This window comes from Coenobita brevimanus, chromosome 95 (assembly GCF_032717465.1).
Source record: "Coenobita brevimanus isolate Jiangsu-jjx chromosome 95, ASM3271746v2, whole genome shotgun sequence".
Taxonomy (NCBI): Eukaryota; Metazoa; Arthropoda; class Malacostraca; order Decapoda; family Coenobitidae; genus Coenobita; species Coenobita brevimanus.
The window spans coordinates 34788859-34806942 of NC_137048.1; the positions used below are offsets into that span (position 1 = coordinate 34788859).

At 38.3% G+C, this 18084-nt stretch overlaps 1 protein-coding gene across 1 annotated transcript in view; it reads left to right on the forward strand.

Annotated features, from left to right (window-relative positions):
• Klc (kinesin light chain) overlaps nucleotides 1-18084 on the forward strand; it is a 93245-nt gene that overhangs the window by 44711 nt on the left and 30450 nt on the right. Inside the window, exons 6-13 of the mRNA XM_080282918.1 lie at nucleotides 2443-2560; nucleotides 3277-3390; nucleotides 4405-4519; nucleotides 5500-5643; nucleotides 9626-9697; nucleotides 12554-12758; nucleotides 13084-13310; nucleotides 14931-15056. Of these exons, the coding sequence (XP_080139044.1) occupies nucleotides 2443-2560; nucleotides 3277-3390; nucleotides 4405-4519; nucleotides 5500-5643; nucleotides 9626-9697; nucleotides 12554-12758; nucleotides 13084-13310; nucleotides 14931-15056 (1121 nt within the window). The remainder of the gene's footprint in view (nucleotides 1-2442; nucleotides 2561-3276; nucleotides 3391-4404; nucleotides 4520-5499; nucleotides 5644-9625; nucleotides 9698-12553; nucleotides 12759-13083; nucleotides 13311-14930; nucleotides 15057-18084) is intronic.

The window sequence follows — 18084 nt, forward strand, 5'->3', positions numbered from 1 at the left end:
GATTAGAAAGAGGTGTACAATATGCATGTGCTTAAAGTAACGATAAGTGGTATGGAACAAGAATGCTTTATTACAGTTGAGCTAGGAAAAGGTTAGACATAAGTGCAGGAGAATAGTTTGTTATGAATGAGTACGGTAGTTACATTTGCCAGGAAAATAGTTAAATTAGGACATACATACATACATCATCTAATCCTGTGTTGCCCCATGAGGAGTATAGGAGCCTGGGGCTAGGTAAGTTGGTCCTGACATTTACGATGAGAGTGACCAGCCTCACTCATCTCTGAGTTGCATTACATGAGCAATAAACCCTAACCATCCCTTGGATATAAACCTGCACCAGCTCAATCCAATTGGGGCACCTTAAATACCCACTAAACCACCAGGTGCAATAATTTGGTTATATGGTTACCACCCAGTGTAGTAAATGGTTTCCTGGCATACAGGAAACCACTTGGCTCATCATTCACTGTACTGTAGGGTCAGCTGCAGATAGAAGGAAGAGGAAAGAAAGAAGGAAAGAACAAAAAAAAGCAAAACAAAAGAAAGATTAATATATATACTGGCACATGGAGTAAGAGAAGCATACAGGGAACTGAGTTGTACAGTATAACATCTTCGTGATTTTGGCTAACGTAGATAATAAGACAATCTCATTTTAGCCCCTTCAGTCCAATGAATTACTGTAGTTTATTTTTTTTATTCTTGCTACCTCCAGATGACCATTAATCTTAGGGGAAGTTGCCTGTTAAAGGGCTTGTTGATGGCCATATTTACCTCCTCAAGTTTTAAGAATATGATGAGTTCATTATAATTACCAGGAGATAGCTGGAATAAAATGTTAAATGTGTCATTGGGCTGAAAGTGATAAAATGGTTGTTAAATTGTATTGTTTGATAAAGGAGTAAGAGATTTCCCTGTGCTTTCTTCTGTAATTTGTTATGTAGATGGGAGTGCTTTATTGAAGGTACCTACATCGAAGTATAGTAAGCTTTCTTTGCATTATCTAAATTTTCAGTTATTTTGACACACAAATAAATTCAGCAAGTATAAAAAGTGCGGTATTAAAAATGAGCTTTCGTCTTCAATATAGAAAAACGGTAAAATCAGATTAGCCTCTTATGTGTAGTGACACCTTTAATTTTATTCTTGCTGCAATGAGATGATTTTATCAAGCTTAGGAGATGTATATGAAAGAAGGTTGTGTGAGTTGGAGAGAGAACAGCCTGATGGTAGAGAACGAAGCGATTTGGAGACGATTTGTTTGTGGCCACCCCTCATGGGAATAAGGTGCCTGGTTATAGACAAATATTGAAAGGTTGAATAGACAGTGTTTCAGGCCCATTCACTGGGAAACAACTCCCCTAAGCTGAATAAAATCATCTGGCAGTAACAAGTGCAAAATATTAAGCAGATCATTTTACCAAATGATGCTAAAATTATTCCTTGGGTTTGTTTAGATTGCATTGGGTGTAACTTTTATGTTGTTGTACCTTGGTCAAGCATATGTAATGGCTACTATTGCTGATACTGTATTTCTCTTTAGTATGGTGTGACTTAGGAATGAATGTCATTTTTTTTTTTTTTTTTTTTTTCTCTATACTTCATTTTCTGCTTTTATTTATTATTCATTTTGCAGTGCAGAAAGGTTTGGTTACTCTCTCAGATTATTCAGATTTATTGCAGTTTAACTCTTCGTTCATCATCTAATTTTTTTGAAACTGTGTCACACATAATAATGGTTCAGTTGAAAAATGTGCATTCAACTAATTTTGTTTGACTCATATATAGATCAGTTTTATATCTATTTGTTAAATGTAAACCTTAAAATGAGACAGACTAACCCTATTAACAGCAGATATTTTTAGTAACAGGAATGAGTCAGGCCCTTTGCTTTGTTAAAGATTGGCTGAACATAGAGACAGTTTTGATAAATGTATACATATTTTACAGTACTGTAAATCAAGCTTAGAGCATGATGAAAAATCAAAATAGAAACCAGATGGAAAGTATTAAGTGGAAACATTGCAGAAATCTTTAGGGAGGTTGTACGTAGCATCATGATATTGTTCTAGCAAATTAAGGAGTACAGTATATAGAATGTATAGGAGAATTTAGTGAAAGAATAAAGGTGAGGTGTAATATCGTACATATTGCATAAGGAAACATAGTTTAATTTCAGACACTAAAACTAAGACAAAATTACACAGAAGCCTACTAAAAATATAAGACAAAAACACATATAAGCTTACCAAAAATATAAGACAAATACACATATAAGCTTACCAAAAGTAGTAATAATAAAAGAAATGCCAACTATTGAGACTACCGTAAATGACCACAGTAAAACAGAAACCTTTAGGAATTATAAAAATAAAAAGTATGAATTAAAAACAAAAGCCAGATATCAAGACCTGACACTAATAAGAACTGTTATTGCAGCCACCATGTCCCCCACGCCCCCATCGCAGTTTGCGCAGCAAGTGAATGCTGGGTACGAGATCCCAGCACGACTTCGCACTCTGCACAATCTGGTCATTCAGTATGCCTCACAGGGAAGGTAAGTTTGGGCCATTGCAACTTTGTATATGTGTGTGTGTGCAGGCACATGCTTATGTGCATAAGTGCATGTAGTGCACACACACACACACACACACACACACACACACACACACACACACACACACACACACACAGAGAGAGAGAGAGTTAAGGTTTTTATATGAAGAACATTAAAAAGGGGGAGGGGGATATGTGTATGTGACGAAGATTTTGCGTGTAAGTTGGAGTGAGGATTCTGAGAGTGAGTGAATGTGTGGCCCATTTCACTGAGTATGCTGCTGAATAGTTCTCATTCTGTCCTGTTTTATATTGCCATTCTTTCTGGATCCTGCCATACCCTATTCATAGGTGGGAAAAAGAGGTTGTGATGATGATACATTATAAAGATTTGGTTACAGTTTCTCCTGATATTACATTACTAAGCACAAACATATTCTCAGTAGAAGATCTCTGGGAAAACTTTATGGAAGTATCTGGTTTCCCGCAACTCACAGGGTTTACATCCAGATGAGCATGGGGGCACAATAACAACAATAGCTGTAACAACAACAGTATCTTTTGTATTGAAATAACCACTATATTCTGTACAGGCCTAGGTAAGAAGAAGGGGATTTGGTAGGGGTTAGCATTCCCCTAAACTCTTTTTTTCACTCACAAGCAAAATATCAGGGAGCCCTCTTTTCTCATGTCTTGATTAATGTATTCTGCGTGCAGGTATGAGGTTGCGGTTCCACTTTGCAAACAGGCACTAGAAGATCTGGAGAAGACCTCAGGCCATGACCACCCAGATGTGGCCACCATGCTTAATATTTTGGCACTTGTGTACAGGTGAGTGGTCCTTATATTCCCAAGTCTGTCAGAAACACATGCCAGATAGTTATTCCACCAGCAGTCACATCATTGTCATTTACTTCTTTGTATGTACATCCATCCATCCATCATCTAATCCTGTGTCGCCCCATGAGGACCGTAGGAGCCCGGGGCTAGGCAAGATGGTCCTGACATTTAAGATGAGAGTGACCAGCCTCACTCATCCCTGAGTGGCATTACATGAAAAATAAACCCCAGCCACCTGGCTCCGATTGAAGCTCTTTAATTACCCACAAAACCACCAGGTGCCATAATTTGGTTACATGGTTACCACCCAGTGTAGTAAATGGCTTCCTGGTGTACAGGAAACCATTTGGCTTGTCATTCAGTGTAGAGTCACCTATAGGCAGAAGGAAGAGGAAAGAATGAAGGAAAGAAAGACAGAAGAGGGAGTGTAAAATCACGTGTTGGCAGGTGGACGAGGAAAGAATGGAGTAAAGAAAGACAGAAGAGGAAGGAAGGAAAGAAGGAAGGAGGAGAGGAAAGGGCAGACACCTGAGAGCAGCACTACATCGAGTGAGTGGATGGTGAGCACTCCCACCTACCACATATCATCCAACCAATTCATAGTCTTTTATCATCCATCTACCTTCTGACCTGTCACCTTCCACCTTCAGGCTCTTACATATACCTTGTACATCACATTATCTACATCCATTCTTGTCATATCATCATACCATCTAAGTATGCACACATCTACCCTGTTATTGACAGACTTCCACATTTGTAAATCATATTTTTTGTTATCCTCTCCACCTAATGCTCCTCACACCCTTCTCACCCAGTCTGTACCCAAGTCTCACATTCATATGATAAGAAATCCAAGTAAGTTTGTATGGTAATAAAACGGTTATGTTTGGTAAAGGCGGGCAAATGTGTGCTCAAGTTTATGGGTACAGTAAGGAGGAAATAAGTGGACATAATGTTAAATGATGTGAAATCTTGGTTTTATTATATAACCTGTACACCCAGGGATCAGAACAAATACAAGGAAGCTGCGAACTTGCTGAATGATGCTCTGGCCATCCGAGAGAAGACCTTGGGGGAGAATCATCCTGCTGTTGCTGCCACGCTCAACAACCTTGCCGTGAGTAGTTGCAGGATTTATCATGCACAATCCCTTAACATAAGAGACCTTTCTTATCCACCTCTGTCTGATGACATAATTTAGAGATAAATCAGTCCATCCATCCATCCATCATCCAAACCTACATTTCCCCGTGAGGAGCATAGGAGCCCGGGGCTAGGCAGTTGGTTCTGACATTTAAGATGAGAGTGACTAGCCTCACTCATCCCTGAGTGGCATTACATGAGCAATCAACCCCAATCACCCCTTGGATATAAACCTTCACCGGCTGAATCCGATTGGAGCGCAGTAATTACCCACTAAACCACCAGGCGCTAAAATTTGGTTATATGGTTACCACCCAGCATAGTAAATGGTTTCCTGGTCTACAGGAAACCATTTGGCTTCTCACTCAGTGTAGAGTCACCCACAAGCAGAAGGAAGAGGAAAGAATGAAGGAAAGAATGAGAGAAGGGGGAGTGTAAAGTCACCCGTAGGCAGAAGGACAAGGAAAGAATGAAGGAAAGAAAGACAGAAGATGAAGGAAGGAAAGAAGGATGGAGAGGAAAGGGCAGACACCCGAGAGCAGCATTACATCGAGGGAGTGGAGGGTGAGTGCCCCCACCTACCACAAAGAGATAAATCAAACTGCCACATAATTAGTTTATTCAGTTTAGAGACATGCCTTAGCTATATCCAACCTGCCAGTTCATGAAGTCTGTGCAAAGTTATATAAAATCATCCAAAAGTAGAAAGATTGAAATAAAAACTGTTGTCAGTGGAAAGTGTTAAGCTCAGTTACAGTGTGTGGATATTAAAATGAAGCTGTGGATTTCCAAAAGCACATGGCATGTGCTTTGAATCTGGGATTGCACCTAGATTCAAGAGATTAACAGTTTTCTTTGTAATACAGTATAGCATTCTGTGAAATTAACTCCAGAGCAGGATATAAAAGAGGCATCATACAATGAGGATTTAGTTGTACTAAAATTTCTCTTCAGGTGTTGTACGGCAAGAGAGGGAAATACAAGGAGGCAGAACCGCTGTGTAAACGAGCGCTTGAAATCCGAGAAAAAGTGTTGGGTCGTGACCACCCTGATGTGGCCAAGCAGCTCAACAACCTTGCCCTCTTGTGTCAAAACCAGGTAAGGCATTGTTTCTTGAGAACCACCTGGGACCACTGCCTCTCAGACTACCCCCTGTTCCTCTTGCTTGGCTAGTGTAATTGCAAATTGAATGTGGTTCATGTGAATGCAATTTTGGAATTACACTTCATTATATGGAAAGTGCATGTTTCATGCATTTTATATTGTGTGCTTAAGAGTGTATTATACCAGTGCTTTTAAAGGACAGAGAAAAGCATGTTAAGTGTATTCTTTTTTTTGTGTGTTTGTGTAAAAAGTAAAGCATTTCAAAAGAGCTTAAAATTATTTTAGAATAGTTGCCAAGGTAAAGATGTTTAGTGTTTTTATTTATTTATTTTTTAGTAGTAACTTAAGTTTCCCCTCATTTGTATATAATGCTAAGTTTTATTTTACAAGTCTTTGCATGAAGGGCTGCTCTGAGAATAACCTGTCAATCGTGCTGCAGTTTTACATAATATTACTAGATAGATCTAATAATTTGCAAATTTTTTAGTGTTACCAGGTACTTACATTAATCTGACTGAAGCTCCCAGCTGTAAAAAACAAGGAAGAACCACTGTATATACAGAATTAAAGATAGTGGGTTGCAATGAAAAAGTGTTAAACAATAATGAAACTAATAACATTAATAACATTGTTTCCATTTACCTAGCCAGTGGAAACAGGATAGAAAATATTGAAGTTATGATGTATGGTGACCATTGTAGTAAGACATGCACTGTTTGGTGTAACTGAATTTGCTAGGGTGGCCTGGGAGGGGGGAATGGGGGGAGGGGGAGGAGTTGATGAAGCTGGGAGAAACGTTTGTTTTGCAGTGGGCTAACCAAAGCTGCTAGTGATGTGTTATTTGTGGGTGTCCCTTTTATAACCGCGACCCTATAGTAACCCCTGCAGCTGATGGTGTGTGTGCGCTGAGTTGACTAACCATGGTTGTGCTGCAGATCTCTCAGGAGGAGCGTAGAGGTGTGCCTAAGGAGGAGCTTTTCGTAAGTTATCACCAGAGTTACGGATTCTTTCTTAGACGTACACACGCGGTCTCTGGGTGTCATGAGTGCCTTGCTGATGCTACGTATGGTGAAGGTTCTTCCTCGGACCCATGTAGTCTATGATCCTGTTTCCTGTTGCTCATACAACTAACTCATCACAGTTGGGGCTAACATGTAGACAGTAATAAAAATAATAATGAGAATGATTCAACAGTAATTATTATAATAATCTTTTGAAATGCATTACAGATAATTGTTCATTGTATTGGAGTCTAGAAAAGTGGAAGGGAGAGAATTTCATTAAGTTAGGGTATCATGCAAGCTTCTTTCTCCCCATATGGGTAACCATAGCTCCACTTGTTCTCAGCTTCATGCTTTGAAAAGTGCAGTAATTGTGTGTAAGTGGTGTATATTACTAAGCTTATCTCAGACTTCTTTTATATGGGTAGTAGCAGTAATTACTGTTCACAGCAAGTGTAATATGAGTTAACTAGAATTTTCACGTCTTCTATTAGCTTTCTGTGCTATGAGGACTGCTCCAGTAGTAAATGTGGTGCTGTCCAGTTAATGCTACAGTTATAGAATAAATATGGTTATAGTGTTTTATAACAAAATGAAAGCTTTGGATTGTTAATTTGGAGGTTTACAGTAGATTGCAGATTGGGTTTTTCTTGATTTGGTTTCTTATTATGTAGTATTTTGCCTGCCGAAATTTGTGACCAAAGTACTGTATTGGTATCATAATGACAGCGAGGACATGAATGTTGGTGCTTTTTTTGTGCATGTGTATTGTGTGAGGGTTTATGCCTTTGTTTATGCCAAGGATTTGATGCTTGCATGCTTACTTTTGCATTCATAAGTATTGTCTGTGGTTGCTCAGATTTTTTTTTTTTTTTTTTTTTTTCTGGGGAGAGGCAAATATAATTTAATCATTTTTTTTTTTTTTTTTTTTTTTTTTTTTTTTTTTTTTTTCAATAATAGTGTGAATGTACTTGTTGCTTGTACTGTTTTGCATTTTCAAATTTAGCTTTTGATTGTGGTGGTGTGAATGTTTCTTTGAATTTTTGTGAATAATTTGGATATTTTTTTATTTGTTACTGCTATGTTATTGGTTTGCATTTTATTAGAGTAAGATTATAGTACTAGGACTCTCCATTTTTTCCAAAGTTTGTCTTGATGATTTAAGAAACATCAGTTGCAGTAGTTTCTCACTCATCAGCTTTACCTCTACTCATAGTGTTGCCATATTGTATTATGTCAGATTTTGAAATATCAAAAAAGGATTGGATGATGGATGGATGGATGGAAAAACAATCCCAGTTTGTTACCTCTCTCAGATCAAGGCTGTAGAAAAACTCAAGGCTTTTATTCAGTAATTCACCTGTTGCACAGATGACAGTATGTTGAGCAGCATATTGGTTCATTTAGGTACAGATAGCTTTGCAGACAGACATTTCGAGGCCATACTTAACTCATGGTCACCGTTGGCCATGCTATTTCATTTTGTTGATTGGACTGTAGTGAGATAGGGACATTCATCCTTGTATTTCACAAGGATATGGCCAAGTTCCACCCATGTCATACTTATAGGTGGTTCCTAGGTACTGTACAGACCCCTGTAGTGATAAATATTAGGTATATTTGCTGGCATCATTACACAAAGGCTGAGAAGAAATGCTCTCAGGTGTCACATTTTTAGAGTTATTCAAGATGACCACCACAAAATTGCGTCCTTGCAGTCTTATCATTATTTAACTTTAGACCTTCATCATATTCAGTCTTCCAGGTTTTAACCCTTTCCAGTCCAGTGATTTCTAACCACCTCCAGATGGTTTAATAAAGTTTAGAGGGCACCTCTTTTAATGAAGGGGTATATGAATGTTGTACAGTATGTTATCTTTTCCATTCTCTTCAGTTGAATAACATTGCCTAAGGACATCGAGAATAAACTAAAAAATGTCATTCGAGTGAAGGGGTTAAGCTCCTATCTCATTTCCATTCTCGGCCTATTTATTATCTTTCCATCTACTGTATTTTGCAGCCATAAACTGCTCTCTCAATGCCAGTTTCTTCATATTACTCTCCAAGGCATGAGAAATGTCCCTTAAGTGTTGATAAGTGAAAACTACTGCATATGCAAAGTATCATCTTCCCATATGATACATATATTCAGTACTGTATATACTGTATATATATATATATATATATATATCCAAGGGGTGGTTGGGGTTTATTGCTCATGGAATGCGACTGAGGGATGAGTGGGGCTGGTCACTCACGTCATAAATGTCAGGACCAACTTGCCTAGCCCCGGGCTTCTACGCTCCTCATGGGGCAACGTAGGAGTGGATGATGGATGGATGGTTACTACCCAACGTAGTAAGTGGTTTCTTGGTGTACAGGAAACCAGTTGGCTTGTCACTCAGTGTAGAGTCACCCATAGGCAGAAGGAAGAGGAAAGAATGAAGGAAAGAAAGACAGAAGAGAAAGAAGAGAAAATCCTGATATTATCTCTGCATTCCATGCATTTATGTATCTGTATATACTGTGTATCTGTATATACCGGTATATATTTTATATATATATATATATATATATATATATATATGTATATACAGTATATATATATACACACACACACACACACACACACACACAGTATGAATACGCAAATTGTGTGCTACTGCAAATCCGTATTTTAAAAAGAAATATATATATATATGTGCCCATATTGTGTTGCTTCTCTTCACAAAAGATTAAACCCTTCAATATGGTAATGCTTTGTATTTTTTCTTGCCAGTAACACACTTTTTTTCATCTTACTAGGGGACCCTAGTAGTGAAAGGGTTAATGAAATCTATCTGATTCTTCCAGTTCATAAAGTCTCTCATAAGCTGTATAAAAGGTCTGAAGGTAGCAAGAATAAAGTAGAAAAGACATGGCCATACTGAGGGGCTTAAACAGATGCCGGTAGTACAGTTATGTTGTATTCCCAGTACCATACCACATCAGGCTCGGTATCCCACTGCATGCACAAGAGGTCGGGGAATTGTGAGCTGATGGGAGATGTAGGTGTGCTTGGTTTGATGTGTTGTGTTTTAGTGTGTTGGGCCCATATTCTCGAAGGTTAAAGAAGCTTCCAAACACTGTTTCCTTAGCAATTTATTTTCCATACTACACTTTGCAGCTCTCTTGTATGTTGTCCTTGTCATTTTAATACCAACATAGAAGGGGAAGATTACACTCAAGGAATTAATAATGATCTATATGCAGAAATAAATTGGTAAGGAAAAGGTGCTTGGGAGCCTCGTTAACCAATGAGAATACAAGCCATGGTGTTTTATGCATTTGTGGTACAGCAGTAGGACCCCTTTATTTTGTCCTTATCGTGGTTGGTAGGCTGTAATCAGCCTCCACCTGACAAAGATCCCTAATTTCCTTTCAGCTCAGTTGATGGTCAGGTGTTGTCAGATTGGAGGGGTGACTTGGGTAGTACCGTATATGCTGGCGTAAAAGTTGACATTTTAAGCATTAAAAAAAAAAATCTTAAAAACTAGGGTTTGACTAATATGCTGAGCATAAAATTGTCAATACGTGACAGATACGAAAATAAGGCCATGGTATATACCAAAGTGGGGAAGTGACACTACCAGCCATATGGTAGCCTACTTGCTAGTCTTGTACTGCAACTTTTATGACATATCCAAGTTTTGTATATAGAATTACTTCTTACCTGGTTAATTTTTGTAGCTGAGACAAAGTTTTAATAAAAAGTCATGGTTACTGGTAATTACTAATATTTACACCTAAAATGTGAGGTGTATCCTATGCCGTGCACCCTTTCATGAACATAAACAAACACCAACTGGGTAACGGCTATTTGAAACGGTGAGTCGAACATGCTGTAATCGTAGGCTTTCCGTGGCTAGAGGTGATGTGCATTTCAAACAGTTTTGCAACAGCGGTCAGTTGCACACCACACTTGTTAGTCATGTAATGAAGATTCTAACATAGTAACTGAAAATTCCATATTTTTACTGACAGATATAATATAGAAAGAAAAACTGAGTTGTGGAAAATACTGGTGTGGAAACTACTGTAGTGGAGTCCAACATGGATGATTGATGCAAAGGCAGTACCTCCAACAATTGGTAGTATCTGTCCAACAAATTACCGTTCTAATGATGTCAGTTGTCTGCTGGTTAACACATACGAATTCTTAACAGCACATGGAAGTAGTTTTGCCTTATTTGGGGGGTCAACTTATCCAGTGAATATAGGCTTAAACCTGAAGTACGCCTCGGAATTCAAAGGGTCGACTTCTACGCTGACATATACGGTAACCATTAAGGCTTTCTTGTAACAGATTATCTGAAAAATTCATGCAACCATGACATGGTATTCACGTTGTGGGAGTGGCCCATTAACAAGCCAACTATATTGAAATATTTAAACATTCAGAGTACTGAAAAGGTGTAAAATTCAGCCTTGTATTGCTCACTGCTCGCTAAACATGGCCCCGTGTTGTCTTCTTCTGACAGCCATATTCAGACGTAAAGTATAAAGTTGAAATGCATAATGCAGCCAAAAATGTGAATTTGTGGATCAAAGCTGAGGTAATATAAGGCTATAATAAAGGGGTTTTTAATGTAGATCCTTGATTTAATGAACACTTCAATTACTGGCATCCTTGGTCAGGCAGACCTCATGTTAACCATTTATAACAGTTCCTGTTTTATAATTTATTTGCCATTAAACTGTCATCATCATCATCATCCACACATTCCTAACTTTTTTTTTTTCTTTCTTTCTTTTTTTTCCAATGAATGAAAGCATGTTGGAGCCTATATAAACAACGTGAACCAAAAATGGGATGGAGAGATGTAAAACAGGACTTTATGAATTGGAATGTGAATCAGAACAGAAGGAAAATTTTGCACTCTCCTTTCTTTGTTGCAGTGCAAGAATTGAGCAGTGGCCTTGCTGCTTAGAAGGATTAATAGTTGCATAAGGGAGGGGAAGAGGATCACCTTTGTTAGTCATTTTATATAACACATAGGGAATGTAAAGGTTGAATTTCCATGCATTCTTATGGGATACAGTGTAAAGAAACTATAAATAAGATATAACTGATTTCTGGTTTATCTTACACACATGCAGAAATTCTTTAAATTGTTGATTTACTATAAAATTTTTGCAGTGGGAGATTTTGCCTGTTTTGTTTTGGCTTATTTTAAAAATGCAATTATTATTATTATTATTATTATTATTTATTTTTTTTTTAATTTATTTTTATTTTTTAAAATATAGTACCGGTATATATTATGGCCTTTGTTTTGTCTGTAACTGTCAGTTTTGCTGTTTAGAAGTTTGCTGTATTGCCACAGGAAAGTTGTTTGCATGAAACCATTTTTGCTTCTTTGTATGAGTAGCTGTTGAATATTAGCTGTCAGTAGATTTTGGATATTAGCTAGATTGTTTGGTATGCCGATGTTAACCCCTTCAGCATGAAGTTGTTTTCATTTTATTTTAATGTCAGACTATTGTATTTTATTTAGTTTAGGAGACCTTCTCTTGTAGTGAAGGGGTTAATGAAGGTTCTCTTCAACCCCTTCAGTTCAGTGTCCTGAGTTGATTATCTGGAGATGATGATAAGGAAAAAAAAAAAAATGAATTGAATGGGTTGTTAGGAGTTCTGCTTGTCATTGCTTATTCTTGCTAATCCCCACTGTGTGAGTGTTAGTGTTAATATTGTGGCAAGAAGATATATTGGAACTTGTTTCTGTACTCTGTTTCTTAAATTTATATTCCTTACTCAGTTTAATAAATTTCATTGAGATTCTGTGACTATATACAAAGAGGACTCGGAGTCTTATATGTGAAAGAAAACTGATTGATCACTTGACTATGCAACACATCTGCAGGGGAAGTACGAAGAGGTTGAGCGCTACTATCAACGAGCTCTGGAGATTTATGAGACCAAGTTGGGCCCAGACGACCCGAACGTGGCCAAGACGAAGAACAACCTGGCATCAGCGTACCTCAAACAGGGCAAATACAAGGAGGCGGAGATCTTGTACAAGCAGGTTCTTACACGTGCCCATGAGAGGGAGTTTGGTGCAATTGATGGTAAGTTACTTGGGGGAGAGGGAGGTGTCTTGTCAGAGGGCATGGGATAGCAGTGAGTTTTAGGTAAAGGTCTGACTACGATGCAGTTTTATGTGTTTATGCATGTGAGAGAGAGAGAGAGAGGGAGAGATCATATATCATCCTTTTGACTGTACTGTTTGTGGGAAATAGAGTTAGGATGATTACTGTTAGTTGTTGATTTATCTGTTTTGTACATTATGTGCCTCTTGATTTTTCTTGTGTTCAGGACCCTGCCTCAACCCTACTGTAGGTGGGATAAAAGAGCCCTAGATGACGATGATGATCAATTTCATCTTTCCCATAGGTGACAATAAGCCTATCTGGCAAGTGGCGGAAGAACGCGAGGAAAACAAGAATAAGGTGAAGGATTCTGCTCCATACGGGGAATATGGTGGTTGGCACAAGGCAGCGAAGGTGGACTCACCCACGGTGACGACCACACTGAAGAACCTGGGGGCACTGTATCGTCGTCAGGGTAAATACGAGGCAGCTGAAACCCTGGAGGATTGTGCCATCAGGTCGCGCAAGGAGGTCAGCTCACCCCACACACACAATTCTCGCTAACCACATCATTCATGCTTTTGCCTGGGTCATTAGTCAGCTACAGAACTCACACATAGAGGGTGATAATTGCCATACCCTCAGTGTCTACTGCAAGCTTCCCAACAACCCACAGTTAGAGATGATTTGAGGTTTTTCAATGCTTTACTTGCAGAATTACCATAATGTGCTTTTCCTTGAAGCTGGAATGATATTAATTGCTGTCCCCTTGGAATAAGTAACTATCAAGCTCTTCAGTTAGGCATACTAATGTTTTCCAGTAATTAGTGTGTGCAGGTAGTAACTGACTTGTGGAGTTGGAAATTAATATGAATTTTATTCTGGATTCAAATTGATTGTATTGGGTTGTGTAGTGCTGATTTGCCTCTAGGTTTTTTCTTGTATTTATGATTGCTATTGATATTTCTTATGGATTGGCCACTAATATGATTGGCTCTGCAGAAGTAAGTGGTTAGTGCATTGATGTGATTGACAGCAAATGCTGATTGCAAATTATCGTGCACCATTTTATGTCCACCTCGTTACTTGTAGCTGTAAATATTGTGGCATCTCTGCTTTAGTTATGTTGCATGTACAGCCAGCTCACTTAGGACATGGTTGGTTAGTAATTTTCTTTATTTAGAGTTTGTTGTTAAATTCAGTGAATTGAGAACCAATGAAATGTCTTGACAATGAGTGTGGTAGCATTCACATTTACTGTGCTCTTTTTGCCTTTGGAAATTGCCTATCTGTATATGATAAGTATAGTACCTATTTATAAGATGTACAGCTATCAAGCTCATAAAATAAGTCTAAATTACCTCTATAAGTACCAATAAGCATATGAAAAATTGTGATATGAGTTTTGCAAACTTTTAAATTACTTTTATTAAAACATCATATCATATTGAAGCCACAGTTATTATCAGATTATATAAGGTTTACCTCAGATATGAACAAATTCTTCATGATCAAAATACCTGAGCTCTTTGTTGTGACATTGTCTGGTATGTCCACTTGATTTTTTATTCCTGTGGTATTAAGCTTTAGGGAAAAGGTTGAATATAGTTTGTATTTCTGATGATAATATCTTACTGTGGTCCTATTTCATGTTATTCAAAGGCCCCAGTGAATTCTTTAGTGCTGCTTTTTTCATTTCTGTCTTTCTCTGTATATTACCTGGTATCCCCAAAATTTATCCTACACAAAACTGTTGTACTGTATTTAAATTGCATTTTTATTTATTTATTAATTTTTCTTGGTTTACAATGCAGCCTACTGAATACAAGCACTCTTCCACTTCCTAGTTTACCTCACGTTTTATATCAGGCCACATCATTGTTGTTAGCTCCTTCACTTATCCCATACCCTTGATTCGCAACCAGTCTGCCTCCTAGCAAAAACTCCTCTATTTCCTTCCACCTTTTTTTCATCTTTACTATTATCTTTCCACTAATTCATTCTTACAAATACCGGTATTCAACCTTTGACCCGGGAAAAATTTTGTCTGTACTTGGGATGTAATTGTGGCATGTAGCTCAGTGTGCACCAGTGCTCTAATGTGTGTGCCTGTGTGCGCATGTGTGTGTGTGCACACCATGGTCCCCTCAGGCAGTCAATCTGGTAAAGGACGGGATGGCGGGGGAAGGAGGGCGACGACTTTCAGCCTCCCGGGACAGACTCCGCAGAGGCTCTCGAGAGTCACTCAACTCGGCAGAATTTGATGCTGGCGATGACGTAAGTAGACCACCACACTCCCATACTCCCCAGAAGCGCACACTCACTCGCACATGACCTGCTATCTGAATCCTTTCCCTTGAACCCTCCAGTCTGCCATTTTAGCTTGGCTGGAATGCTCCTTTAAATTTTAACTCTGTAATCTCTCAGCCTTTTTATTTTTAACTGTGTAAAGACTCATACTATTAATGGTGAATTTTATAATTATGTCAGTGTGTGCTTTTGCCCAGGGTTAATAATCTGCTGTTTAAAAAAATATCTACTCATAAAGGCTTGCATTTCCATCAAACTCCTGTTACATGGAGTCCCCCTGGGTGTTGTCATGTATGGGGGTTGTGCACTAGAGGATGTAGAGGCAGGCCTGCACTCTCTCTCTCTTAGCCCAACTTGAGTAAACAAAGCCCCAGCAGGCCTCCAGGGAAGTGCACTCGTGTTCGACCCCCAAGCTGGATCTCTTCTCGGCTACTCAAGATAGGTCAGGCTTGACTTCCTTACCACCTGCGACATGCTATAGGTGCTTGTATCCTAACCAGTTACTCGCTCGTTTTCACTTAATGCTGCTAACTGTGTAACCATGGAGTATAAGTGATGAGGGAGGAACCATTTTGATGACGGAAGAATGTGCAGTAAGGCATGATTTGCTTTGTCCTCTTTTTCTGTTGTCCATGGGTGTGTTTGTATACAAGTTCTTTCAGTTTTGCAAACCCCTTCAATACGAGGGGTCTCCAAAGCCAACTGAAAGTGCCTGGTGGTAGCAGGAAGAAAATATAAGTCATTTTATTGAAGTGGATAAGGGATATTGCTTGTATTCTCTTCACCAAAATCATCTCTCCTAAGCTAATAAGAATCATTTGGCAGTAGCAAGAATATAAGTTATAAATTTTCGTAGTATTGAAGGGGTTTAGATCTGTATGTTGTGTTGTGTTATTTTTAGGGCTGTGTCAAATGAATAGTAAATATTGCAGGCAATACAGCTTGTATGTCCAAAGCATACCTTTGAAAGTATTGTTGTAAACTGTATCGTACTTGCTGATGAAACTGTATGATGAAATAGTCTGTTTCTTTATTTCTGGTAATGAACTAAACTGAAAGGGACTATGATCTGTTTAGATTGCTTTGTGTGTGTGTGTGTGTGTGTGTGTGTGTGTGTGTGTGTGTGGTGCTTTGTGGTATTCTGATAAGTGTTTTGAAGTATGATAGGACTGTATCTCACTCTGAAGTATGCTATGGCAAAGAAATTATTATACTGTACTTCAGGAAGTGTGGTCAGTGTTTTGTTTGTTGTTTGTTAGCATAATCTGAAAACTGAAATCACAAAAGGAGGACACATCATTTGCAAAACATAATGATAGTGGAAAGTGTTCAGCCTCTCTGCCTTATTACTGAAAACGCTTTGTTAAATGGCATGCTTCCTAACCACATCATACCTTTGGATATTAGGACCGTCCTGTACAACGACATTCTCGGTTTAAGAATGTCTCTGTGTGGATGTTTTTTGCAAACTCTTGCTGCCTACAGTCCTTGATGTAGATTCTCAAGTAAAATTTCGGTCTCATGTCATAATTAACCCTTTCAGTTCAGAAATGTACTTTTATTCTTGCTATCTCCAGACAGTTTTATAAGGGTAAGGAGAGACTTTCTGAACTGAAGGGGGATAGATATACTGGAGCTGTAATCAACCTCTTCCCTACAAGGCCTCCCAAAGGCTGAATATAATTGTGTGGAGTTAGCAAGGGCAGATCAGTAACGCTCAGTACCAAATTGAAAGAGTTAAGGTTCGTTTATTGGAAGAACAACAAGGAAAGCAGAATGCAGAAACATCCTGTATCCACAAATACACCCAGAAGTGAGAGGCGATCAGTTGTAGTTTCATTTATGATTCTGGGTGTATATGATGTTAGATTAACAGATACTGAGAAAAGTAGATGTTTGATTAGTTTTCTTCGTAGGCCAGTTGGTAGGAAGGGATCAATACCAAATTAGAACAATAAACACCTTGAATCCTGTGATTTATGCTTCATTGTATTCGTGCTGCCTTCAGATGATTTTATATGGCATAGGCCTTAGGGAGAGACATGATATAAATGGGTTAAGGAAGATTGTTTCAAAATCTACTCCTACAAAGTGTCTTCCAAAGGATAACAAAGTCATCAGGAGGTTGCAAGAATAAACTGTAAAGGAAGTCACTGGATAGAAGGGGTTAAATTGAAAGAGAAGTAATTTGGTATGCAGACATGGCAGGTTTGCATGGAATAGACAGTTGTGAATGTTTGAGTAGAGATGAAAGTAGCTTGTGGGCAGTTTCATCATGTAAATATATACATGTAGAAGGAGCTGTAGTGATGCTTAGGAAGCATGAAGCAGCATACAAAATAGGCACTAATTATAATCAAGCTGCTAAATGTGTAGCTTTCACAAATTGTAATAAAGCATAAAAATACACTTTAAAATAGGCAGCAAATATTTTAAGGTTATTTTACATATTCATAGGGACTAGTCAGAAGGGAAATACCAAATGCTTTTCTGTGTAGGTGATTTGCTCATAGTAGAAAGTTTAGTTTCCATAACCAAAGTTATGTACAGTAGTTGAACACACATCTTTCTTCCGCTTCTTAGTTGTATTTTATTGTACCGTAATTGAAATTGCTTACTGCATGTGTTTACTGGTTTCATTTAACTGGTTATATATATTTGCATTACTTTTGCTCTGGGGGGAACCAGCCTTATGCAGTAGTTCTGTTACCTCTGAAGTCGTCTTTCATTTTCTTTACTGTCTCAAAACTAGGTTGTAAGTGAGAGCCTTGTAAAAGTGAGCATTCCTTTACACTGGTAGGTCTTTTATTTAGGTATGCCTTTTTATACATTAGTGTAATCCAAAGTCACATCCTCTGAGATTCTGACATAAATAAGAAAAGACTAGCATCTGAGTAACACCATACATTGTCAGTTCTTTTTATTTAGCATTGATATTAATTGAGCCACTGTACCCGCACTGCCATTGCTTCATCCATCCTTCCATCATCCAATC